The following is a 27420-nucleotide window of genomic DNA, read 5'->3' on the forward strand; positions in this document are numbered from 1 at the left end:
ATCCTTTCATTGTATTTTGTAATAATATGTAGTTGATTAATTTTTACCAGCACACTAGGTGCACTGAAAAATGCACCTGTTTTTTAACTAACAGAGTTCCATTACTCCATCTTTCTTTTGGAAAAGATACTATTTCATTTTAAGAAAATAACTTACATTGTGTTCACAAAAGTCTAACTCCATTTCTTATTCATATACTTAGGGAAATTTTGTACTCATTATAAAAAATAAAACTAAAAAATTTGAGTTTTATATGACAAAAACTGACAGAGATATTTAATTTCAAAATTTGCTATAACTGACATCCTTTTGAATTTGCAATGAGGGGTCAGTTAATAAAAAAAATTATTCGATATTTAAAGGTTGATTTCACCCTTAATGCCATTTAATCATATTCTTTCACAATTTTCAAGTAATTTTATTTAAAATTTTATAACATTTTGTACATTAAAAGAATTTTCACACAGGCAATTTATAATTTATCAAAATTTAAAAATACATAATCAATATTCTCATTCTATTAAGTTTTATTACTTTAGACTCATAATCTGAGTCATAAAAATTATTACAATATAAATATTTTTCCTTTTAAATTAATGCAAATACGATTGCAATTTGGCTATGCACCTTTACTGAAGCCGGCCAGTATTTTCGAGAGTACAAATTATATATAAGATTCTATAAATAGGATCTAAATTTTGAATAAAAAATTATATTGGTCCATATTTTTCATAATAACCTGCATTGAAATACTCATCATACATAATCTCTTAATATCAGAAACTGTTTTCTAACTGATATTTTTTTTAAATTAAGTACAAATGCAAATATTTTGGTCTTCAACTTGTGTACAATCCCTGAGTATGATTCTCGATTTTAATATCAAACATTTCATGCAATTTTTCAAACTTTTTGTGTTTTATTTTTTAAGATGAGTATAAAAGTTTTCTAAATATATGGTACAAGAAACATAAGAATATGCAAATTGTTTGATTGTGTACTTTTTATAAATTTGATATTCTTAAATTATAAAATGCCAAAGCATGAATCTTTGCATCATTTTAAACATTTTTTTTAGCTGGAAGTATATGTTTATGACCAACGTTTGAAAAATAAAGGCTGCGTTTTGGCTGCATAAAGGCTGGGTTCTGTGAATGTAGTGTACATACATTATTTTATACCCTTGATATGATAAAATTATGCAATGGCGTAAATAGGGTGGGGCAAGAGGGGACATCTGTCCCCAGGCACAGCATCCAGGGGGCACCAAATTGATGTTATTAAATTTTAGAATGGAATGTTTTTCATTCTTGGCATGGAAAAGAGGGCACAAAATCTTCAGTTGTCCCTGGGGGATGAAAACCATAGCTACGCCTCTGAAATTATGAAATAAACTGCTTGAAAGCCTTATAAAATTTAAATTACACAAAAAGGTTAGGGAAAAAAGAAAGAAATGTCACATATTAGTTGAAAACTGTGACATAACAACTGACATGACTACATACTACAAAAAATAATTACCATTTGCCATTTCTAATGGCAAAGGAACTTCAGGAGACTTGCACTTTGCATGGCTTAAATTTTCATCACATGATAAGCAATCAGGACATGGAATCAAGGCTGTAAAAAATATTTGAAAAGTACAGTTAAAAAGGAGCTTTTCAGCAATTATTATTTAATTAAGAGTTTTAAGATATTTTTCCAAAATTCTGTGGCGAGGGTTGGATAATGGATAATTCTATTTGACATTTTAAAAGGCAATATCTAAATTTAGAGTTCTTGAAAGCTGAAATATGAAAAATGTATGAAGTACATGTTATATTACACTTAAGATGTTTCCTGTTTTTCTGCATATATTAATAATGTTTAATTAATTAAAAAGGTTTAAACAACATTAACATAAAGTTAAAACCAATCATCGCTCTTAAAATTTTATCTAAGAAATAAACCATGACAAACTAACTGCTAAACCACGCTTGATAAACCATGACTAACTACTTGAATTTAAGCATTAAATCCAATTAAGCTATTTTTAGTATCCACTAAGAAAACAAGCAAAATAATAATAATAATAAAATAAACATTTAAAAGTTTTTAAAATTAAAATAAAAATTTTAAAAATAATTAAAATCTAAAAACAGGAAATTTCAAAATAAAATCAAAATTTCCTTTGTTTTAAAATTCTGAAGACATAAAAACTGTTTAGGGCTGGCATTACGCTTTCTGCCTTTCATTGCAATCTGTACTCCTCCTGAAGTCTTGCCATCAATTTCAAATAGAAGTTTGCCCCTTTCTCAGTAAGGCCGCATTGGTTACACCGGCTCTACAGTTGGCCCAGTATACCTGTTACAATATGTGCAACATTTATAAAGTTCATTGTAGAATTAAAAATTATTCATAAACTGCAGCTTGTTACGAATTTTCCCAATTTTTTTAAAATTTTAAATTCAAATTAAATTTTAATAGATTTCTCAGTGTCTGATTTCAAATTTTGTTCATAATAGTGGGTGGTAATGTATATATTTTCGTTTTCTTCCTATTTAGCCAAGATTTTACTTCATTTTCTTTACTTATAGATTTACTTATCAAATTACAAAGCGCTATGGACTTTGTTCCTGCCAAAGCAGGTAGACTTTGTGTGTAAATAGTTACTCTTGTGAAACGTTTCATTGTACTGCAAATTGTGTTTTTCATCATTTTACTTGCCAGTTATTGCTTATCACAAGAATAATTTTTATGAAATTTAAAAAATGCCTTACAATACATCCTGCAAGAGATGGCGCAATCAGAGCTCCAGTCAACTAAAATGCTTTTGATCCCTACTTATAAATGGCACCTCATTTATTCAAAGTTTACTTATTCTACAGACGGCAACACAGGAGCCTCCGTGGCTAGTAATCTCTGAGTTCTAGCACAGCATGTGTACAAGTACTTCCATATTATTGAATACAACTTACTTGTTCTTCAAGCATTTAAAAGTCAAGTATCATATATTGGTAAATACCATTAATGGTCGATTGCCTCTTACTTAGGGATAAGACATAGACATGGACATCAAATTTTGTTGATTTATCTATAACGCAACCTATACTGTAAACATTGAATATTTAAAAAAAAAAGAGAGAGAGAGAGAGATAGTTACCCCCCCCCAAAAAAAAACAATTGAAATCAAACATTCTTTAATGAAAAAGAGCATGGAGAGAGTAAGATGAAAAAGTAATAATACTATATATCACAGTTTAAATACACATTTTAAGAAAGGCATACCATTGTCACGAAGGAACCGTAAAGCATCATTATAACCTTTCTGACAAAATTCTTTCTGGATATCTGGAGACCCAGGGAAAAGAACTCGAAACAGACTGTACATGTTTTGGGTTGTAAGCTGAAAGACAAATGCAAATATTATGTACTAATGTACACTTAAAATGTTTTAATGCTCACACACACATACATATATATATATAATAAATCATAATTATTGATAGGTACAGAAACTTTGCAGCAACAATTAAATCTTCAAATGATCTATTTGAACCAAAAATTTTGAAAACTTTTCAAACCTAAGAATTATACTGAGAGATAACAGCTAAGATGTTAGTAGTGGTGCCATCTGTTGAGGGGAATATCATCCTCACCAATGTGGGTAAATTTTTCTGCCTTTAATGAGAAACTACAGTATTCATACACGATGTTGGAATTCTCTGCTGCATGCCAGAATAATAACAATAGTATCAAAGTATACAATGTTGGGCTTCCAAAAACAAATTTATATCATATCTGTCACCAGTTTTGAACTTGTATATGCTCAGTTAACCTAATTTTATGGTATAAATTGTTATCTCCAAGTTATTATAATATGATGGAGACATTTTCAATTTGGAACTTGGAGACAATTTTAATAACTTGGAGACATTTCTAATGTCTAAATAAAATAGAAGAAATCTATTCCATAATTTAGGTAGGCAGCTCTAGAAATTTTGTAACAGGGACAGACAATATGCATTAAAAAACAATTATATATATTATTATATATATTATCAATATTAGATATGCAGATCCAAACTCTGAAGACGATAATTTGTGGCAATAATTGCAATTTATTTATGGGCAAATAAATTTTGAAAGAAAGGAAAATGGAGCTGAGACAAGAGTTCATCACAAGACAGACACAAGAGCTGACACATCATTGATTCATACTACAGTATGATTTCAAAGTGGGGTTGAGAAGAATGCCTTCCACATTTACAATTAGCACATGGAAATGAAGCTACATCCTACGCCACTGCATTCAGATAGATGGTTTACAGAATTTTGTACAGGTCAAAATTCTCTTCTGGATGAAGGGTACATGGGAAGTTCTTTGCCAGCTTTAATCCTAGAAAGTATATCAGCCATATGAAAAGTGTTAATCAGCGATAATTACTGACATACCTACCAAATGATACAGAAGGAACTTTTGGCACGCATAAAATACATAACACATATAAAATTATTCATAAAGAGCTGAATATGAAAAAATATAGTTGGATGTTGTTATATTTCTTATAAATTAACAGAACATCAAAAACCAAAGTGAGTCAGAATCAGTAAAGGAACCCTAAATTTACTTGATAATGAAAGACACCACATTATTCCTAATATTGTAGCTTGTGATGAAATATACGTACAATTTTTTGATGTTCCAGCACATCAAAAAGATAAAATATGGGTCTTTGAAGATGACCCCAAACCAATAAAAAGTAATATACGTTGTTATTTTTTTTTCCATGATTCATTTTATATTTTTTTTTTTTTTTAAAACATGAAAAGAAAATGAACCACTAATAAAAGTAATGTATGCCGTTTTCTTCATAAGTACAGAATTTGTTAAATCTGTCAAGTTAAGATGGACAGATGACAGCAATGAGTAATTGTACACCACTGTCTTCCAGAAATTCTTCAAAAAGTGAATATTCGGAGACTTACGTTTCCCCCATGATAATCCACTTTATTCAGCAACACTGACAGTCGAATTTCTTTAACAAAAACACATCAAAGTGATAGAACATCCATCCTATTCCCCTGCTCTTGTTAAGTACGATGTTTGGCTATTTCATAATCTTAGAAAAAGATGTTTATGTGTGGCTGTTTTTTCATTGCACAGATGAGAATGATGAAGCTATAAAAGGATATTATTCATCGAGTCCAAGAAATGGATAATTTGAAATATTTAACCTTTGGAAAATTTACCTAAAAAGCATTGATGTTGAAGGAAACTACTTTGAACACACCTAAAATTTAGTACCATCTCAAAAATCTCTGAGTGAGCCTTTTATTAATTACAATGTTAGAAGGCATAAATCAACATCTTTGACTTTTGCTGCAAGCTTTTCAGTATAAAAAGGACAATGATACAGTAAATTCTTGTTAACATGAACCCCAAGAAACCAAAATATGAAGAGTTTGTGTTAAAATAAATAAATAAATAAATAAATAATCTGTGATAAAAGAGGACACAGATTTTATTTTTGGAAACGTTTTTTTCTACACATTAACCATTTACAATAGACAGGTACATACGTATTATAGTATATCATATATGTTGTCAGAGAAAACACTACTGTACTACATTAAATATTGTGCTGTAACTTAAAAATAGTATATTTACAGATAATTATCTGGTGAAACATTCCTGTATACTGCACTGTTGTGGATGGGAATGAAAGTGCCTGGTAACTTCATGGCCAACTGTGCCCATGGTTTCTGTAAAAATATCAGTCAATTCCAACATTGCAATAGATCATTCTAAAGTGTCCAGGGAGTGAGTATAACACTTCCTAGTAGGTGGGTGGCATGATATTGTCTTTCTCATTTTCTTCTGGTAGCATTTCTTACACTTCAGACACAACTGCTTGTACATCAGATTCCATTGAAGCACACATGCCAGCATCATCATCAGCACTAACAAATTCCTCAAAACTAACATCAGGGTTTGGAATGCCTCATTGAATATTCCATTCATGGCAAATATTCCATTCACCATTGTAATGATCATGATTGCAAAGCAGTATTACTCGTGCTGGCTATATGTCAAAGAATACTGTAAGGTTTTCAGTAATGAAACAACAGGGAAAAAATACAAAAAAGATCTTGAAAGTTTGCATTAAATAAAAAAAATTAATGATACAATGGACTAAAAAACAGTTCATAATTCGCGCTACCTGAAATTCGTGTTAATCAATAAAATTCCTTATCAGGTACATCACTACCAGGCCCAAAATTTTATTCATGCTAACCAAGTATTTGTCTTAAGTTCATGTTAATGGAAGGTTCCTGTATGAATTTAAAAAATAATTATGAATAATTTATAACTGATATTAACTTCATTTTTAATGACTGAAATTTTAGACACATAGGGTGCTTAAAAGATGCTTAATATGAAGGGGAACTTACACCAATGCTTGTATTACTGAGAGTAAATGACTTTGGAACAACTCCATCATTTTCTGGGCAAATACTAGAATTTCCAACAAAGGGAGCCACCGTGACAGTGTGTTTATCCAGCCTTGGAGAGTTGTTGCTTAATGCTGCATCCACATAAGCCTAAAATATAGATACAAAGCAGAATTCATTGGTAATGAGATATTGATCTATTACAATTAAACATTCTACAGAATTAAAACATTTTACATAAGGAATTAACAGAAATACATAATAAATAAATGAATAAGCATCATTTCTAAATAATTTTTAAAACTATGTCTCAATGAATTGTAATACACCCTTTCCTTATTTCTGGCCATGCTCTTACATATTTTTGCACCACTTCCTCGTAAAATTGTTATGAAAACTGTCAGATCCTCATATCCCATCCTGTATAACTTGAGGAATAGCCAAAAAAGCTATGAAAAATGTAGAACTCACAAATATCTGACCATGGAAGATATATTTTCCTAGTTTACTCTTCAGATGTATTTTTCTAGATGATAAGTCTGGATAATGCCGAAACATCTGGACTTGCAACTGGTGCGGCTGCACTCAATGCCAAAATTTAAAAGCTGCAAAGATTACAATGAGTAGCAAAAGGTCTAGTGTCTGCACAGATGAGAATTATGCTATTGGTATGGCCAGCTGTCCAAATGGCATAACAGTTAGTGATGCTGACTGCCATACTGAAAGGCCAGGGTTCAAATCCCAGAGAAGGCATAGATGTTTGTAAGCATAATGTCTGTGCAGCAAGGAAGAATTCAAAAAACATGGGAGCTGAAAGCCCTCTTCAGAGGTTGGTTGGAGGGAGACACTCAGACCACCCTTCTAGAGTCCTTTCCCTCAAAATTGCACAGTTAGGACGGCAGAACTATATCTGCATGACCAGAAGTGAAATTCTTGTGTTCAGCTCACCTCTACCTATACCTACTGACATAGCCAGTTTCTGAGCTGATGCAACCTGTGCAGCCGTACTGGGTGGCAGAATTCAGGCGCAGCAAAATTTTCGGAATTTAGGGAGGTATTGAGGGAGAGAATTTAAAAACTGCAGAGATTGTATTTGGCTGCAGAAAGCTACCATTGATTTTGGCTATGGCTCATTAAACAGTAATAAATAGTTCTGAAATAAGTTAACCATAAATTACAGTAAAAAAACATACCACACCACGGTAAAGAGGAAGTTCGTATCCACAGTACACAGGAATAAAGCAACTGCACATCAAGGCCTAAAATAATAAATTAAATTATTAAAGCAGAAAATATAGTTAATATATTTGACCAATGGTAAAGGTATATTTATGAGAAAATAATATTTTAAAACCTTCTGAACCTATGAATCCTTTTTTATTTCCTTGTACAAAGTAAATGAAATATTGTAATCGCGAAAAATTTCAGTTATCATTTTTTTAAAAAATATTCATTTTGACCACTTTCAAAACAATTTGAACAATGTTTTTGCATGAAATTTGTACGTACGGACATAATAAAGTACCGTTTTCGTCATAGAGAATTACAAAATGGATTTTAAATGGATTCAAAAGAGTTTTTTTGTGATATATGTATACATACATACATATACATCTTGCATAACTCAAGAACAAGTACCCATGGAACGTTGAAATTTTTTATATATGGGACTGCTATAATATGTAGTTGTGCACCTCCCTTTTTCGTTGCAATCCCATGGAACGTTGAAATTTTTTATATATGGAACTGCTATAACATGTAGTTGTGCACCTCCCTTTTTCATTGCAATCAATCTCCCTTCAGGTCAACAATCGTATATATAGAATAGAAGAGAAACATGCCAATGTGACAATTAATGTGCGATTTTAATCGTATATATATATATATTCCCACTCTGTTATGTGGCTGGGTGTGCTTAGTTTCTTATTCTTATATGTTGGTAAATTGTGCATTATGTGCTTTAAAAGTGATTGAATAATGTGGTGCTTATGTTCCAGTTAAGTTTTTTATGTTTTAGTTAATCTGCATGCAACGGTTCTAAAATTATCAACAATTTAAAAGTTTTAAGTGGCGAGTTAAGCCTAACGAACCGCCATTTGAAACGCAGCAGAACAGTGAATCAATCAGTTTCTGCACCACCAGTGTCTTTTTGCCAAGTGGGACCAAAAGTAAACTTTCAGTTTTGTGCACCGAAAAATCCGTCTTTATGATCGCTAGCCGAATCTCTTGTTTTTTCATAGAAACTATAATTTTAATTGTTAGAATCGTTTTCTTAACTGTATGTTTTGTTTTATGTTTTTCTGTATTTTACAATTTTTAATGAAGATGTTTTGAGTTTTTATGTATTTTTGCTTGGCCGCGAAGTGAAAGCTGAATTAACTGAATGAAAAATATATCTCTACTGACCTTCTAGGCAATAAGTTTAAATGAAATGCAGCAAAAAAATGTGTATAATTTAATAGGCCATACAAGGAAGTCGTGTGCTGTCCACATCAGATTGTTTTTCAAGAATGAAAATAAATCATCTTCTTAAAAATGTTCCTTTAAAGAATATACCTGAAAATTTCAAACTGGGGGATTTCAGTAAAAAATTATTTACTCAAGAATTCTCAAGCCATATCTCACACAAATAGTCAAGAAGGAAAATGCATCGCTTAAGAAAACACTAGTAATATATATAATAATGTGCAGGGGGAAAGGCACATGCATTCTTTTATGAGCCAGACTGCAGAAAATCATTAACTGGATTTATGAGAAACGTATTTGCTTAATGAAAAGTAGGTTTTGAAATGTAAATTGAGAAATACAAAACAAAATTATCAAAGTGCTTTAACATTTTGGTGTAAAAAGATACAAGAAAACTCTTTATTAAGAATAGCTGTTACATTTATTGCTTTTAATTGTTCTACATCTCAGTGCTAACAATTTCATATTTAAAGAAAATTTACCCACATAGTTTCAAATCTGGAATTTAATTGCACATTAAATCCAGTTTCTACAAATCATCATAAACAGCAAGCCATAGGTTAAATCCTGGTGACATAAATACAATTTTTAAATTCCAGTTGTCTGATTATTATTACCAATATCTTCCTACATAATAATTTAAACAACTGCAATCCCTCAGTTAGTTATAAAGATGACAAAAATTTTGAACCTGGGTAGATGACAGAGGATTCGATCTCTAAAACAAATATCTACTGAAATAATTTCTTTTTCCAAAACCATTACAAAAGATTAAGTTACTTCATGTTTAGAATAATGGTGTTTGGTTCTATGAGTTTTGGAATAATAACACAGAGGGTACTACAGACAGCTCTTGAAGGGGCAAGTGAAGTTTATGTGGAGCCATTTATGGTGGCTAGCATCTGACAGATGAAAATTTATCTGGATTAACTGAAGTGTTTATCATGAGCTGGAACCAAAAGTGCACTTAAGATTCTAAGCTAGAAGATATACAGATTAGCCTAAAATAGATAAACAGAATGCTTATAAATGGAAAAAATGCTTGTGTTTATTACAAATTATTTATTGTTTTGTAGAAGAAGTCTTCATATTTATGACCTCCTCCTTTCTCTGTTTGACAGCATAATGTTAGCATTTTAATGAGTGTCAAGCAATAAGGCCACTAATCAAACAAAAAAGCTTTTTGTATATATCATGACAAGAACAAATTGTTGTACAGTTATCAGTATGACAAAGGATCTGCATCAGCATCAGATTGGCCATTCAACAGAGCAGAACATGGTCCTGGTATGTTGGCACAAGGAGTCCTGATGCAATATCACGTGACTGTTTCTTGTTGAGATACATCAAGGACAGAATTTTTATTACTCTCCTACAACTTTGGGTGATCTCAAACAATGCTTCACAACAACTGCTGTGACAGCTGAATGTTTGGAAAGAACTTGATGATTGCATTGATGCATATTGTATTATAAAATGTTTATTCATAGAGCATTTGCAACTGATTCATATAAATTTCAGGGCATTCTTTTCTAATTGTGTAAATTGGTCTCTAGAAAATTTTGAAAGTGTCTGAATCATTTGGGCTAACCCTGTATTTTTTTGCGTAGAACGAGCTGATATATTCTCTTAATTATTTTTATACATACTAATTAATTAAGGCAGTGGGCAATAAGGCAGATTTTTCATAAATAACAAGTAATGCATGATAAATAATTCACTTCAATTTCTTCATACCTGCAGTAGTTCCGGTTTAGATTTGAAATTGTTGAGAAGAACGTTCTTGCCGTTGTCAAACTGAGTCACAGACACATAAAGTGTGCCATCACAGTGCAGGTGTGCATCATCAGGCAACATTTCATCCATTTTGTTATACAAGAGGCGAATGATGTCGAGATCTGGAGACATCGGACCCAGGATGCCATTTCGAACCTTCATGGAAACATCAAGTATGTATTTCGTAGAGACATCTGAAAGAAATAAAAACCATCATACCTTTAAGTAAAAAAATGGATGCAGTTTCAAAATATTGGATGGTGCTTATTGTATCTACTAACTTGGGTTGATAGCCCAGTCAGAAGCTGGTGTGCATTTGTAGCATACCTACATTAACCATACTTCAAAATCGTACAACCACCACTATAAAAAAGTTAATCAATTGTTATACCATAGACTGCTGGCTAGTGCAGCTTTAGATTACAGTAATAGAAACCTTCATTAGAATAAGCTCTTCCACAGACGCTAGCTGGATATTGCAGGGAAATACTGAAGGTAGGCAGAATTCTGAATAAAGCAGCTAAAAGTTACAGTTTGGTTCCAAAAAAGGTGCTGCTGTAGCAAAAGTATGTTTGTACTCCGATGCTATTCCAAAGAACATATTCAGACTTATTATTGAAGCCTTCTCACATCGCTTCGAACGGTGCATCCAAGCAGAAAAACAGAACATTATTTACAAGGTTCTTGTGTCTATATTTTCCATATTATACACTGCAGTAAATATCTATGTATACAATTAAAGTTATTACCTCTCTGTTGTTACATAAAGTCGGCAGAGACAATGTGCGCCACCCTATACACATAAAAATTTTCAATTCTATCATCGAAAATGGAAACAGTAAAATAATGCGTAACTGCAATAGCAGAGATTAAATAAGGAGAAATAACAACAATAGTTAGTGACTAAAATCACATGTGTAATTTCCGAAGAGAAATTTTGGTATTTCTCTTCATAAGTTACTCCTGGAATAAAGAAATTTCAACAATTACTCGTGGTTTTGCCCTGCCCAAAAATATGAATAATTTTATACGCAATTTTAATCACTCACCACTTATTTAAAATATTTTATTTTCACAAAAGATGAATCGTGTCCTCTAGCTTTTCCAGCGCTAACACATCTTCAGTGTCACATAAAGATCCCTAATGAAAGGGGGTAAAGTTAACAAAACTGTTCTTCCAGTCTCATTAATTTAAAATATTCCAGTGGCTCATTTAGAAATCTCATATGATAATGATCAAATACATTAAAGAAATATCTTCACACAAAACATGCAGCATTATATTTTTCATAAAGTCTCTGGTGCTAATTGATAAAACCATTTTCTGTATTTCAATAAAGACAGTTTGGATACAAAAAGAAATTCAATCGCGTTTAGTGTTTCACTCTATAGACAAATACATCTTCTGAAATTAGCAGTAGAATAATTATTTAATTATTTTTGCATCCTTCACGGCACAAATACTCGTAGAACACGTTCATATTATTGATATTCAAAAACTATAAACTTGGAGATTTTGAACTTCTAAGCCACAGTTATCGCACTTTGAATCGTGATTTAACATAGCATCTTTGCCTAGCAATGAAGTCGTAAAGTGTCTCGCGCGATATTTACACTATGAAATGAAGCCTTACTAATCTCTCTTATTTAAAATATATGCCCACGGTTACTCACGTTAGATATGTCTCATCAATCAAAATACGATCCGACAATTTGGAGGTGAATTTACACTGTGTGCACTCCAAAATAAACTGGTCTAAGTGAAAGCAAGATAACTGTGGAAAGGAGGGAGAGTTCTGCATTATCTCCTATTAAATGACTTTAATGTTAGGTTGTTTTACAAAACAAGTTTGAGAAACAAACGTAATCTACCTAGCTTTAAAACATTCATCACATGCTTTTCTTCGAACACCCAATATTCCGCAACTGTGACTATTTAGCTGTCAGCTAGAATGATTTTTTTTTTTTTTTAAATCTTAACATAGAACTTAACAGCTTTACAAAAGACAAATGGAACTTAATGAGGTAAACAGACTGGTTCTCTGAAAGTCGGTTTCTCGTCCAATGCATCTTCAAAATTTGGTTTCTGTTATACGAACCGACACACTGATGGATACACAACGAACAAAATAATGTCAAATTTTATTTACTTTAAGCTATTTCTTTTAAATTTACGACCGAGAGGAGGATGGAATTGCGATATTAAAATATTTTAAAATCAAAGTATAGAAAGACATTTAACGATACAAAAAGTCACAAGTATTTCACTTCATTTCTTAAATTAAATTAATATCTGCTGTTGCTAAAAGCACCAACGTTAATTTCCGACTTAAATGTAAAGGGGAAGATTTTCGATCATTCTAAACTGCATTTTGCTTTGCATATGGACAAAAATTGTGCGTAACAAACACGATCACTGCTTTTGAGGCGTAAAATATCACCAAATTCCAAAATTAAAACAACCAGGTTACACACACACACACACACACAAAAAAAAAAAAAAAAAAAAAAAAATTAAATTAATGTTGTGTACAACGAGCATACCTTTATAAATCAAATTTTATAAATGAAGGTAAATGAAATATTTTCGTCAGCGATTGGCAATAAGTGTATTTATATCAAAACTGAAAACAGTAACATCACCATGAAAGCAGGGGTGGGATGCGACCGGTTCGCTTCAGATCGCAGAACCACTTCTTAAAATATTTTTAGCTTGCGAACCAGATATTAAAATATAATCGTAATACTTATTTAGGCAATTTATTGCTACTTAATAGTTAACTCTGATCCACCAGAGGCCCAACGGTTAAGAACGCTGAATATTGTTACTTAGATATAGGCTCAGGGAAAGTTGGGGCTGGCTAGCTGTTCGCTGACCAGACTGCGCGTATTTTTCCTGGTGCTTTCCCAAGAGAAAAGTGGAAAAATTTTTTTTAGAGAATCATCCGCAGAGCTATCCTTCTTCTGAGGCAGATAGCCCTATCGTGCTTTGCTATAACCTAGCAAATCCAATAGTAATAAAAAATACACATTTATAAATAAAAACTCTGCCCAAATACACGTTAAAGTCACCCACTTTCTCACTCTCTAAGTCAAACCCACTTTGTTTTCCAAAATGCATATTTTCGTCAAGTTGAAGGATTGGCTATGTGTAATCCTCTCAGTCCGGTACTTGCTGACATTTATATGCACTATTTTGAGATGAAATTATTTGATAAACTATCTTTTCGTCTTTGGATTCGGTATGTTGACGACACTTAATAACGACACTAAATAGGTATTAAATAGTATTTGACTTTCTCTGAACATTTCTGAAAGGGAATAAAATAAGTTTTTTTTAAAGTATTATTTAAAACTTGTAACTGAGTTATTATAAAATGTAAAGGGAATAATTCTTTTAATTATACTTATCAGATTTTTTTTTTTACCCTTCATTTCAACAATACATATTCCAAAACTCTTTATTACGTTCTTAAGTGCGCATCTCATAGCATTTCAATTCTTGCTTAAATAGTTTTATAACGTATTTGTCAACAGGATTTCAATTTATGTTTACAATTCAATATTAAGGTTATTATATATTTAGATAACATTTATAATCATTACAAATTAGATACATTTAATCATTAGATTTCTTCACAGTACTTTCACAGTTGTTTATAAGTGAATAAATTCTTCATTTCAAATACATTTATAAATAATTTAATGAATATTTAAGTATTTTGTCAAAGGCAGATACATGCTTTTTGCAAGCACATGCATAAATACCCATACATATTTCCTATTTATCATTTCCGGCATGTGCAAATCTTTAATTTCTGTGCATTCACTATATTTTTCGTGTAAAGTAATTTACACTAATTTAGCATACACCCGAAAGTTTTACATAAAAAATATATATGAATATAATTTGAATGAAAATTATAAGTATTATTTTTAATACCCACTCAAAGGTCAGTTTTTCTTCAAAATTCCTCCACGATGGCATCTCTCTCTTTAGGCAGATAGCCCTTGCATGCGTAACTCTATTTAATAAAAACTTAATCTGACCTATGTGCCTAATTACAAATATTTTAACATACATAATTTTATATTTACATTTAGCCATCAAGTTTCAAACTTTTTAAATCTTCTAGAAAATAAATTTTGGCACATCTCTTTTAGCAATTTTCTTAAAATCTATATTTTTGTAGTGCAACAGCTTAGAATTTTATAAAACAAATTCATAATCAAAATCGCTGTTGTTAGTTATCGAAAAATAACCAAGATGTGATTTTTGCGTAAATGTCACAAGACTATACAAATTGCTATTATCCATCACACTATGAATGTTTCTTTCAAGCGAGAGTGTCCCTTTTTCGATTTCTATGGAACTGTCGTGTGTCGAAATACTATCAGAATCTTGTCAAGCGAGCTTCTGAATGTAAACAAATAACACCCCGTCTGGTGACCCAAGCTTCAAAGCAGTGCTTCACTTCTAGCGCGGAATGGCCCCTCCTCCCTTTCCTACCTCCCTGGTACTACCAGAGGGTATAAAAATCCGTTCAGTGGTTGTTTTCCATTATTTGAAGTGCATTTGCCCCTCGCTCCCTATTTTAACTTCGCTAATTTTTCATGCTCGATCAGATAGCCTGGCTCAGTAAAAGTAGGCGGCCAGTGCAACTCTGATTAAAAATCTAGTTATAACCACGTGCAGTACTGATAAGGACCACGTGTTTCTGTGACTCCTTTATTTTCTTCTTTCTAGGTATTTCTTTCTCCTGATGAGGAGGGACCTTTGGCTGCCTCGAAATCGATTGAGTGTTTCATTATACCTACGCTAAATACAAGGTTGTTTTTACGATTTTGATTGTCACATTAGCGTGTTTCTCTTCTAGTCTATTCTAGTCACGTTAAAGTGTATTTAGGCAGCGAAGCGGTTCTTAAGAATTCCACACCTCTTCGAAGGGAATCAATCCATTGTGCGCAAAAATCAAAAGGAAATGATTCACTTTTTAAAATTAAATAGATATAAAAATGTTAGGAGACAAAGAATTGTAAAAATAATATAATATGAGCTATTGCTTCAAAATGTTACAACTATTTATTTCTACCTCAAATGTCGAAATTTTCGAATCAAAATGCTTCTACCACGATCATTTCGGATAAACTGGTAAAATCTGCTAACGATCTAAAAACCATTAATAATCTTTTTTTTTTTTTTTTTTTTTTTTTGCATAGCCCAGTAAAAGTTGCAATCTGAAATTTTTATAACATCTCGGGAGGGGGGGGGGTTGAATTTATGTTTTTTTTTTTTTTTTTAATTAAGTCAAATAATTTTTTTTAATTCCGTTAAGATCTTCATAATCAGATTCCAGTTTAACACCAGACAAAATTTTAAATTAAACAGTTACGGCAAAACTAAACTACATTTAAAATGAATCTTCACAAAATTTATTTATTTTACAAATGTGAAACATAGCGCTTAAGAGATTAGTTCATGAGCTCTCCAGTACTTTTTAACAATGTCCTCATACCGAAAAAGTGCAATACAATTATTTAAATGTTCAAAAATCATAGGCTGATTGGAGTCACACAAAATGCAGTTTGGGAAATCCACCACTCCAATTTTGTAGAAGTGGTCTCGCAAATAGTCATGTCCGGTCAGACGTCTAAATAGAGCTACCGCTGTCTTTCTTGGAAAACTGGGAATGAAAGTTGTTTCTTCCCCCAGAATCCTTCCAACTTTTATCCATAGCACGTTAAATCATATCCTGCTTAAGAATTTTCTTAAGAGTCAGATTAACAAACAATTTAGTCGTAGGCAATGAAAGCGGTCGATTAATGTGTTGCATTATGAAAGTTCCTTCTTAGACAAAGTATCAACTAATCCCCACAAAATGAAGATACAGCTTTGCATTTTTTCACTGAATCACTACCCCACGAGGCTTGCAACAAGATTTTCACCACAAATAAAGTGCCATTAATTTTTACAGAGCACGAAATTTGCAAAGCAAAAATAATATATTCTTGTAAGTAATCCCCTCCCCATAAGAAAAAAAAAAAAAAAAAAATTAGATTTTAACGGTAGTCCAAAAGGTTTTGTTAAGGTTTCTTTGCGTTCTCGCTGAGCTCGAAGTCTTCAAATTTGCTGTTGTGCTCCCGCCTGCTAACCTATTTTTTTTCCAATTTTATTAATAAGCATAATTTTTGTCATTCTTACGTCATACACAATTCAACAGCAAAATTACAATATAATTTAAAAGAAGCAAAGCAGCATATTATTAGAATTCTCGATCAGTATTAAGACTTGGCATATACTTATCTATTTTTTCAATCTTTTGTCAGTTTATCAGTTTATAAATATTCAGTTTTCAGAGCAACATGGCTTGGAAAACCTTTTTGTCTATTTATTATTAACATTTTGTGGTTAAATTTATAAATTACAATATAATTTAAAAGAAGCAAAGCAGCATATTATTAGAATTCTCGATCAGTATTAAGACTTGGCATATACTTATCTATTTTTTCAATCTTTTGTCAGTTTATCAGTTTATAAATATTCAGTTTTCAGAGCAACATGGCTTGGAAAACCTTTTTGTCTATTTATTATTAACATTTTGTGGTTAAATTTATAAATTACAATATAATTTAAAAGAAGCAAAGCAGCATATTATTAGAATTCTCGATCAGTATTAAGACTTGGCATATACTTATCTATTTTTTCAATCTTTTGTCAGTTTATCAGTTTATAAATATTCAGTTTTCAGAGCAACATGGCTTGGAAAACCTTTTTGTCTATTTATTATTAACATTTTGTGGTTAAATTTATAAATTACAATATAATTTAAAAGAAGCAAAGCAGCATATTATTAGAATTCTCGATCAGTATTAAGACTTGGCATATACTTATCTATTTTTTCAATCTTTTGTCAGTTTATCAGTTTATAAATATTCAGTTTTCAGAGCAACATGGCTTGGAAAACCTTTTTGTCTATTTATTATTAACATTTTGTGGTTAAATTTATAAATTACAATATAATTTAAAAGAAGCAAAGCAGCATATTATTAGAATTCTCGATCAGTATTAAGACTTGGCATATACTTATCTATTTTTTCAATCTTTTGTCAGTTTATCAGTTTATAAATATTCAGTTTTCAGAGCAACATGGCTTGGAAAACCTTTTTGTCTATTTATTATTAACATTTTGTGGTTAAATTTATAAATTACAATATAATTTAAAAGAAGCAAAGCAGCATATTATTAGAATTCTCGATCAGTATTAAGACTTGGCATATACTTATCTATTTTTTCAATCTTTTGTCAGTTTATCAGTTTATAAATATTCAGTTTTCAGAGCAACATGGCTTGGAAAACCTTTTTGTCTATTTATTATTAACATTTTGTGGTTAAATTTATAAATTACAATATAATTTAAAAGAAGCAAAGCAGCATATTATTAGAATTCTCGATCAGTATTAAGACTTGGCATATACTTATCTATTTTTTCAATCTTTTGTCAGTTTATCAGTTTATAAATATTCAGTTTTCAGAGCAACATGGCTTGGAAAACCTTTTTGTCTATTTATTATTAACATTTTGTGGTTAAATTTATAAATTACAATATAATTTAAAAGAAGCAAAGCAGCATATTATTAGAATTCTCGATCAGTATTAAGACTTGGCATATACTTATCTATTTTTTCAATCTTTTGTCAGTTTATCAGTTTATAAATATTCAGTTTTCAGAGCAACATGGCTTGGAAAACCTTTTTGTCTATTTATTATTAACATTTTGTGGTTAAATTTATAAATTACAATATAATTTAAAAGAAGCAAAGCAGCATATTATTAGAATTCTCGATCAGTATTAAGACTTGGCATATACTTATCTATTTTTTCAATCTTTTGTCAGTTTATCAGTTTATAAATATTCAGTTTTCAGAGCAACATGGCTTGGAAAACCTTTTTGTCTATTTATTATTAACATTTTGTGGTTAAATTTATAAATTACAATATAATTTAAAAGAAGCAAAGCAGCATATTATTAGAATTCTCGATCAGTATTAAGACTTGGCATATACTTATCTATTTTTTCAATCTTTTGTCAGTTTATCAGTTTATAAATATTCAGTTTTCAGAGCAACATGGCTTGGAAAACCTTTTTGTCTATTTATTATTAACATTTTGTGGTTAAATTTATAAATTAAATATCACGTTCTTCGCACTTACGCCACATAAAATTCAATTCAACAGCAAAATCATTAAATATTTAAAAACAGCGAATCTTTAAAATTTCCGCTATATAGTCTCACGCGCTGGAGGTAAAAATGTTTCATTCCCTACAAGTGTCGCCACTGATCGCTTTCAGATCGTTGTACGCAATTGCTTATCTATTCTGGATCACAAACCTCAGCATCCTCCTGAATTACATCCTTTATGAATTTCTCCTGTTATGAATTTTTATTACGCTATCAGACATGCTATGTTTATTTTTCTTCATGTTGTTACACTCAGGATGAGGCTATTTAAGCGTGGCCTTCGAGAAAGGCCTTCGAGGCAGGCACCTAGGCTTAAATCGTGGCATGAAGCCTAGGTGCCTGCTCCAAACAAAATTACTCTAATGTGGAACTGCAACTCAGCAGTACTCAATTCAGGCATTCCTGTCACAAATTCGATTAGACTTTTCAACTGAAGGAATCGAAAATTTCTCATCTAATATATTTCAGACTTTTGGATCACTTTCATATCCTCGCATTTACAATAACTGAATTTCACGATTTGCAGATACACTCTGTAATGCGACTCAGTCAGTAATGCGACTATATTTAAAAGATATATCACATAAAGGTAATGAATGCCTAGCTAGAAAAGAAAACAGGACCGTTGTTATTGACTTATAATTTATAGGAAATTTGTGTTTGAGGGAAGAACAGCAATTGATTACCTAGATGGAAAGGTAAGAGTTTAAAAATTTTTGGCTTGAAGATTTTGTTTGTTTATTTGTTACGAATTCTGTACATAGATAGATGATTTTAGTGCAGTTATATGTGAAATTGTTGTATTTTTCAGTATAATGTAACATGAAAATAGAGAGGATGCTATGCCGGATAGATAGAGATGATGCTATGCTAGTAAGAACACAGGGGCAAGTCTAACATTGAGCAAATGGATATCTCGGTAATTAGCAAGATATCGCCAAGCTGGTAACGGTTTAAAAAAATAATTGGTCGCCAAATTTGGCAAGAAATCACTAAAAGTCGCTAAACTTGGCGACATTTTCAATCGGTCGCTGTATCACCGTAATAGACATCGTAATTGAATAAATGTAACTGATCACTATGTTAGCTGTAACAGCAATTCGACCCAGATATTGCCTTCCAGTAATTTCGAGAAGCAGAAAGCACTAAAAATATCTTAGCGAATGGGTGAAAACTATATAAGGCCAGAGAAAGTATCTGCTCTCAGTTGTTAGCTTGGCAGTTGTTAGCTTAGAGTGAGTTCCGAGTACTACTTCCGGTTTAGCTTCGCTCTGTAGATGCGTTCTGCATTGCGTTGTGTTTAACGTGCATAGTAGTATGAAGTTTAACTATTGATCGTCTCTGTGATATTGTGAAGAGTTGTACGACTATTTCCGTGGAAAGTTGCAGATCTCTGAAGGGTTTCTTTTGATACGAATAATTTTTATCAACCTATCATCGTACCTGTGTACATTCAATCTATTCCGAAACCGTACGCACGCAACAATATATAATTCTTCGTGCTAATTTAATATTTTCTATCAATCTGAAATCTCATCTTCCCGAAAAAGTGAAAAGACTAAATTTCAGAGTTCACTCCATAGAATTAGTGAAAGTATACGAACATTTTGACTTCCCATAGCACAAAACAGGTCATTTATAACGATACAGCAAGCGAGGCCTTAAGATGTTCTTAAGAGAAAAAAAACGAATACACCTATTCGATTTATCTTTCGGTTATTCTATACTAACTTTCGAAATATTCTATACTACTGCTCTACAAGGGGTAGAGCCTTGGCTCAGGCACCCTGGTGTCTCAAGCACCGTTCTACAGAGAGAATAAAAACTTTCCTGTTTAGAGCTATGGGCAGGTTGGCCTGCTAAGAACGATCATTCCTTGCGTATAATGCGTTAGAGCATTTTTCCTGTAACAAAATTCTGAAATTACGGAACTAAAGATATCCAAGTCCCATATTGTCAAGATATGCAACTGTTAAGGTTTTCATCTTATTAAATTCATGTTATTGCTAAAACTTGAGTTTGAAGTTCATTCCAACCCTGTGTCACAACCCAGGGTTTGCGTAGCGGTTTCGGCCACTACACCACATCTGTCAATTTTTGCCGTATGGAAGTCAAACATTTTCTCTTTATTACTTTTTATAAAATGTATTAAATTTTCCTAAATTTAAGTACAAAAACCGGAGGACCGATATTTTTTTTAAAGTGAAAACATGAATATTTGTGTCATTTAAATCATTTGTAACTAGAAGTATATGTCTACGAGTAACGATTACAAAATAAATAAATAAATAAATAAATAAATAAATAAATAAATAAAATAAAAGCAGAAGACACTGAATTTTTTTTTTTTTTTTTTTACTTTTAACCCTTCCTTCTCAAATGGACAAACGTTTTGTACTTTTTTAACATCTGTTTTCCTATTTATACAATTTCACATTCAGTAAAGAAATGCAGAAACAAACCATGAACTGGCAATAATAGATGCTTTTTTTTTATTTAAAAAGAAAAGCGAAAAATTTGGATAATTTTTATATTTTAAAAAATATAGGAAGATATTAATGTAAAACTCTTCAAGTTAAATTAATTTGAGGGGATACAGAAGGAAAACATTTCTTTTAATTTTTTCAACGAAGAGTTAATGAGGCGTCTTACGCTTTAAAATTGTACATGCACTATCCTTGCATTCCGTAACGGGAGACAATGAGTTAATTGTTTTAGGATGACTGAGAATTGAATTCGATAGTGCAGATAGTCTTATAATTGGATGAATCCATACGCGGCTGATAGGATGAAATAAATGAAATTGCCTGGCTTTGTCTATCACGGCTAACGTATTTAGTCATTTGAGTTGTCTAATCCATTATCTTACCTCACACTAAGAAGCATTTGTTGAGTACACTTAAATTCGGGACTACGCCAGGAGCATTTTTCTCTGTAACAGCATCGCTGCATGCGTTTAAAAGGCCCAGCATATTAAAAATGTTTACTGCTCTCCAGCTCCAATGAGGAGCAGTCTTTCGGATTGTAAATGAGAAAAAAAATTAAAGAAAGAATCGAGTGCAAATAAATCTGAAACATAAATAGTCGACTATCATATAAATTGCCCGTAGCCACGATCATATTAAATGTTGCTGTACATCAACTGAACTCGGAACAAGATGGCCTTTATGCAAGAGTTTATTGCTTCCTTCAACTCAGCAGCGTAAACTTCGGCCTGCATAAGGAGTGTTTTATCATTATGCAGAATTAAAGTAAACATCTAACATACATTTACCAAACATCTCTTATAGCAATTATATGATATTATGAATAGCCATGCGATGAATAATAACATAACGAAATGAATGAACTATTAAATGAGTGAAGAACTGTATTTGCTCGATATGTTTCTGTTACAGATACTATGTGTCCGATATACCTTCAATAATCTTGATTTGTAGTAAACAGCAAAGGGCGCAAAAACCCAAGAAACTGGTTTGGTGGATGACTGTCGTTCTCGGAAAGATATCATTCAGGTAAATACTTATGCATGCTAAACATGGACCATTTTCTTTGATTAATTGTTCGTAAGTAAACAGAAGTGAGTAAGAGATGTCCCTGCTGCTGAGAAAAGAATAAGGGATGTTTTTACAGTACAGTAACATAACTAAGATCTGTCAGTAAAATGGTTAGTAATAATACATTAAAAAAATCAAAATGCAGAAATAAAAAAGAAAAATGACCCTTCGGGCGGTGTTTAGAAGAAGCTTGCCAAACTGTTAAATTCACCAGTCTTCTGAGCAAATATCTTCAAAGATGTCTTCAAAGATCTGTAACTTAATACATTTGCTGTAATGAAAATTGCCGATGATTTTCAGTAAAAATTTGTTTACGTCTATGCGTTTTTGCGTTACGTTTGCTACTCTATCATTTCCTTATGATGCATTTTGCTCTTTAATTTTTTTTAACACATCGTAAAATGCGTATGCGCGGAAATAATGTATCTATTAAAATTAATTCATAATAACAAACAATAATTTTTTTAGGCTTAAGTACGCATTTTTTAGCAAGCTTGCGATCGTAGTGTATGCATTCAATTTTCAGTATTTTGTGCTGATGTTTTCGTGACTTGGATTGATTGCTTTGTTTAACATTTTGATGATCGATGCGAAGCTGAAGTCAGACGTAAAAGAATGTAGGCTTGATAAATGAAACAGACTTTTATGCCGCAAAAGAGGACTGCTGGTCTACGGCTATAAAATTTGCCTCACAGCATTATTGTCCTCCTTGCAGAAGCGATATAATACTGCTGCGCCCCCTCCGCAAGAGAGCCGACAGAACAGACTGCTACAAACACATGATGAGAAAGAAATTCACAAGGCTATTTACAGCGATGCAAAGTCCTCACAGGCTACACAGTCCTGTGTTAATCATTGACAAAGTGAGATCACTGATGGTCCTGTGTTCAGATAGAGATTAAATTTAGGACTCAACAAGCACAGTTACAGTGTTACAATTTAAGATACATGAGACTTAACATTTAGAATAAGTCTACCACAGTCTAATTCTAAATTATGCATAGACTGTATTACAGATATATGACTTCATTTAGTGAAATAAGTTCAACAATCAGAACTGAATAGTATTAACAATTAAAGTAAAGCAAGGAGCAGTTAATAATAATAATAATAATAATAATAAAAAACCGCGAACAGTATAGCTGTTATCACTTTTAGCAACAGTTGCTGCTAGACGGGACTTTTCTGAGAAACGAGATTCTGGTAGCACTGGTTTAAGCGGGAGGATTCCTAGAAAAAAGAGCCCCGCTGGAAGCGAAGTCTCACCTAGCTACGGAAACGATGTTGCGGCTACACGGGATTTTTTCAAACCACACCGAAAATATCTCGGCTGAACCTCTGTCCCGGGTAAAATCAACCATCAGACGAAAATTCAGCTTCTGAAAAATCACGTGATCCCAATCTGAGCGATAATCGATTACTATTTGGCGTTCAAGTCTTTGTAGGAAGTGAAAATGGTAACCTAGATACGTAGGGTTTCCTGGAATTATGCGGGTTCTGAGAATTGTCCCTTTCGACGTTCAGTCCCGCGTAGCCGAAACATTATGTGATTAAAACTTAACAAACCACGAAGTCGAAAGAATTAGAACAACAGCATTAATAATCCAGATATGACGAAGCATGTAACAATTGATATGGACAAATTAACTGAAAAACAACAATCTAAAATTAACAGAGAAATAATTTAAAAAAAATGGATAGCTAAAGAATGGAAAATTAGTATTATGGTTTGAAGATTTTCGGCAAAACTGACATGCATAATAAAACGACCAAGAATCGAGTCAAGAACCGTATCTTACCAACCTGCGGAGATTAAATGCGTGATGACTTAATAGATTATGTGACGCATGTACAACTGACGTCACAAAAAATCACATAATCTCTAATGTCACGTGTTATTTTTCGATAACTAGAGAATGAATTTTCCTATACTACAATAAAAATTTACATAATCTTCTGGCACAGCAACCAACATATTAACACTATAAAAAAGTCTTATAGTATACATGCACAGAATTCAAAGGCGGAAGAAAATAGAAAATGCCCTGATAAGTGAAAAGAACCAACGGCATTTATATTCTTTCAAGCGAAAGAAAAAGATTTACATGCGGCATCCTTGTTTGGCGCAGATTTCTGCAAAATCATAGCTTGTCATAACACTGAGAGATAACACCTCTACAACAAAAGCCGTAAGAAAACAATTTTAAAGTCTTTCTGAAAGACAGGAGTTGCGCATGAGAGACTATCTCCACAGAATCAGACGATTATCATATATCTTTCAGAAGATCATTAGTACCTCCCTATAACCATCCTATGTAAGAGTTTTCGATTCTTTAGCTTCTTCCAAAAATTCTGAGGTCTTTGACATAACATAGTTAACTAGAGCATTTCTCGGAACAAGGAGTATCTTCTGGCTGCACAACAACATAAATTCTTCAATGCATAAGCAAATACCTTTTTAGACTACTTGAGAACTTTGTGAGGAAAAAATAAAGCATCAGTATTATTATTTTTCTCTCTGATAAAACTTTGGCAAAAACTGAGATGCTTCTTTGCAATCGCGTTCATTATCAGTCTTCCAATGGAAAAAAGGGAGTAGTCGTTGTAGGTTGCAGAACACAGAAAAGAAAGTATTGATTATGCCTATAACCACGAAGTGAGAGATCGACTTTACAAACTACAATCTTTCTGCTGGCTGAAACAGGAATTTTGAATTTAAACAAATCACTGTAAGAAATTTACTGTATGAGTAACTTGTAACATGTCAAAAATGCTTAAACGAAACGAATTATTACGCCTGAAAATAAAGGGTGTGACTGAACGGCTGAATACAGACGAGTAGAGTATGAAAGGAAAGGGGAAAAAAAAAAGACAGCAATGGTGCATGTTTCGAAATTACCAAAACAACATTTTAATCGCTTCGCTACTTGAAAATTACAATACCCCATTTCGCCGTTAAAATGAAACCGAAACACGTATAAATCTGTTAAGGGTATTTTTGTTTAGATGTATAAAATTAAAAGCATATCTTTTATTACTTCTTTCATAACATTTCGAAAAAAATTCGGTTAAAATGTTGAAAATAATTAATTTACAAGAAATAATGAAGCTTTCAAACTAATCTTACCTTTCATTTTATAATATATCACCTATTGTGAGTTTCAGTTGTAGGGTTTATATTTATTTTAACTAACATTTATTTTAAGTTTAAACTATCTTTCCTGTCAAGCCTTACTTTCTCCTGGAACTGCCAATGCCAGAATATGTAAATTTGAGTAGAACGCGCAAGCATTCAAATTATCAGCGGAAGTATTATGATTTAAATAGAAGGAAACAAGTTCGGTGAGTGATATTCTTACTGCACGAACGCGGTGAGTTAGTTATTTTAGAGAGCCTCGTAGTTAGAATCTTGTCTTTACTTTCTTTTCAGGTTATTATTTTTATTTGACTGCCAAGTTGGCACAGTCTGTGAGCGTCAAGAGCACGCAATTGTAATTTATTACGTTGAATAAAAAGGGACTTAAACCCTTCACAAGGCTCTATCTTTTATACAAGTTTTCACAGTCACCTCTTGGTTGCGTGCAAGTTGGAGGCGCGCAACGTTATATTGGCGCTCGAACACTTATCGAACTGAAATGGCCGAAAACTGGATGGAAGCCGCTGGACAACACCAAGAAATGACAACTCAGTTAGAAGGATTTGGATACCTGGTCCAGACTTTGAGAGCATCAATCAAGCCAAACGTCCATTTCGACGGAAAAAATTCGGTGGCGGTATTTTTAGAAGGTCTAGAAAACCACTTTCAGCTCTACCCTGTGCCTGAAAGACAAAAAGTTGCCATCGCCACATCAGCACTAAGAGGACAGGCCGCGCTATGGTGGAAAAATATAGGCAAATTTCTACTAGGTGAATTTGGAAGCCCGACGTATACATTTGAAAATTTCAAAAAATCGTTAGTAAAGGCCTTCCCCATAGTGAAAGATCGCGCACGGCTGGAAGCCGAGCTATATAGTTTCTATCAACGGGATACAGCAGAATTGACGGACTTTATTCTACGAAAAATCAAGCTAACGGATATGCTGTATGGAAAGAAACCCGATGCGGAGATTATTGAAATAATATTACCAAGGTTGTTACCCGCTGTCCAAGACTATTTTGAAATTAGAAACCCAAGCACATTGCAGGAACTTTTCGAATTGGCGGTGAAGTTTCAAAATCGCAGAATAGCGGAAAAAGCGAGAGGGGAAACATATTCTCAAAGTACCCGAAGCAAGGAGGAAACCAGAAATGGAAATCGCTCTTATGGGGGAAAGAACTATCAAGCTAACGCATCGAAACTCGAAGGTCAAGGCCCAAAAAGAAAATTTGAAAATAAACATCCGCGTACCCAGAAGACACAGATTGAAAAGAAAGCTTTAAACGAGTAGAGGGGCCTGTGAAAGGGAGGGTCCAGACCACGGAAGTTTTAAAAAAAACCCTCAAATAGACATTTAAACACGGTCATCGTAAAAAACTCACAGCTACCAATTATACAAGTCCTGGTTGGCGATGTACCAGTAGAAGCCCTCATCGATACAGGAGCAGAAGGAAATTTTATGAGTGAAAATTTCTTCAAAAAGAATTTTTATAGGATACGATTATTTAAAACCAGAAATACGGAAATTATAGCGGCGCAAGGAAAAACATGTCACTGCATCGGGAAATTATCATTAAACTTACAGGTAAAAGAGGAAAATCTCAAAGTATTAATTTTTGTGGTGAAAGACCTGCAACACTCTCTTATTTTAGGTATGGACTTTTTAAGGGCCGCGAGGGCCAAATTAAATTTTCAAGATAGTTCCGTGGTGTTGGAGATGGACCAGAGGGTGGTGGAACCCGTGGAGACACCTGAATTGGACCTTAGCCATCTGAATGACCATGAAAGTAAAGCAATACAGCAAGTGGT

At 32.5% G+C, this 27420-nt stretch overlaps 1 protein-coding gene across 2 annotated transcripts in view; it reads right to left on the reverse strand.

Annotated features, from left to right (window-relative positions):
- The window catches only part of LOC118192788 (patatin-like phospholipase domain-containing protein 4), a 103323-nt gene that overhangs the window by 7952 nt on the left and 67951 nt on the right, over window positions 1-27420 (reverse strand). For both annotated transcript variants that reach the window (XM_085811873.1, XM_085811872.1), the window contains exons 2-6: window positions 10639-10871; window positions 7629-7694; window positions 6436-6585; window positions 3268-3385; window positions 1522-1620 (exon numbers count right to left, since the gene is read on the reverse strand). In XM_085811873.1, coding sequence (XP_085667999.1) covers window positions 1522-1620; window positions 3268-3385; window positions 6436-6585; window positions 7629-7694; window positions 10639-10839 — 634 coding nt within the window. In that variant the 5' untranslated portion in view covers window positions 10840-10871. The remainder of the gene's footprint in view (window positions 1-1521; window positions 1621-3267; window positions 3386-6435; window positions 6586-7628; window positions 7695-10638; window positions 10872-27420) is intronic.

The sequence above is a fragment of the Stegodyphus dumicola genome, chromosome 2 (genome assembly GCF_044657685.1).
Source record: "Stegodyphus dumicola isolate Sdum_Otavi_A_Nest chromosome 2, ASM4465768v1".
Taxonomy (NCBI): Eukaryota; Metazoa; Arthropoda; class Arachnida; order Araneae; family Eresidae; genus Stegodyphus; species Stegodyphus dumicola.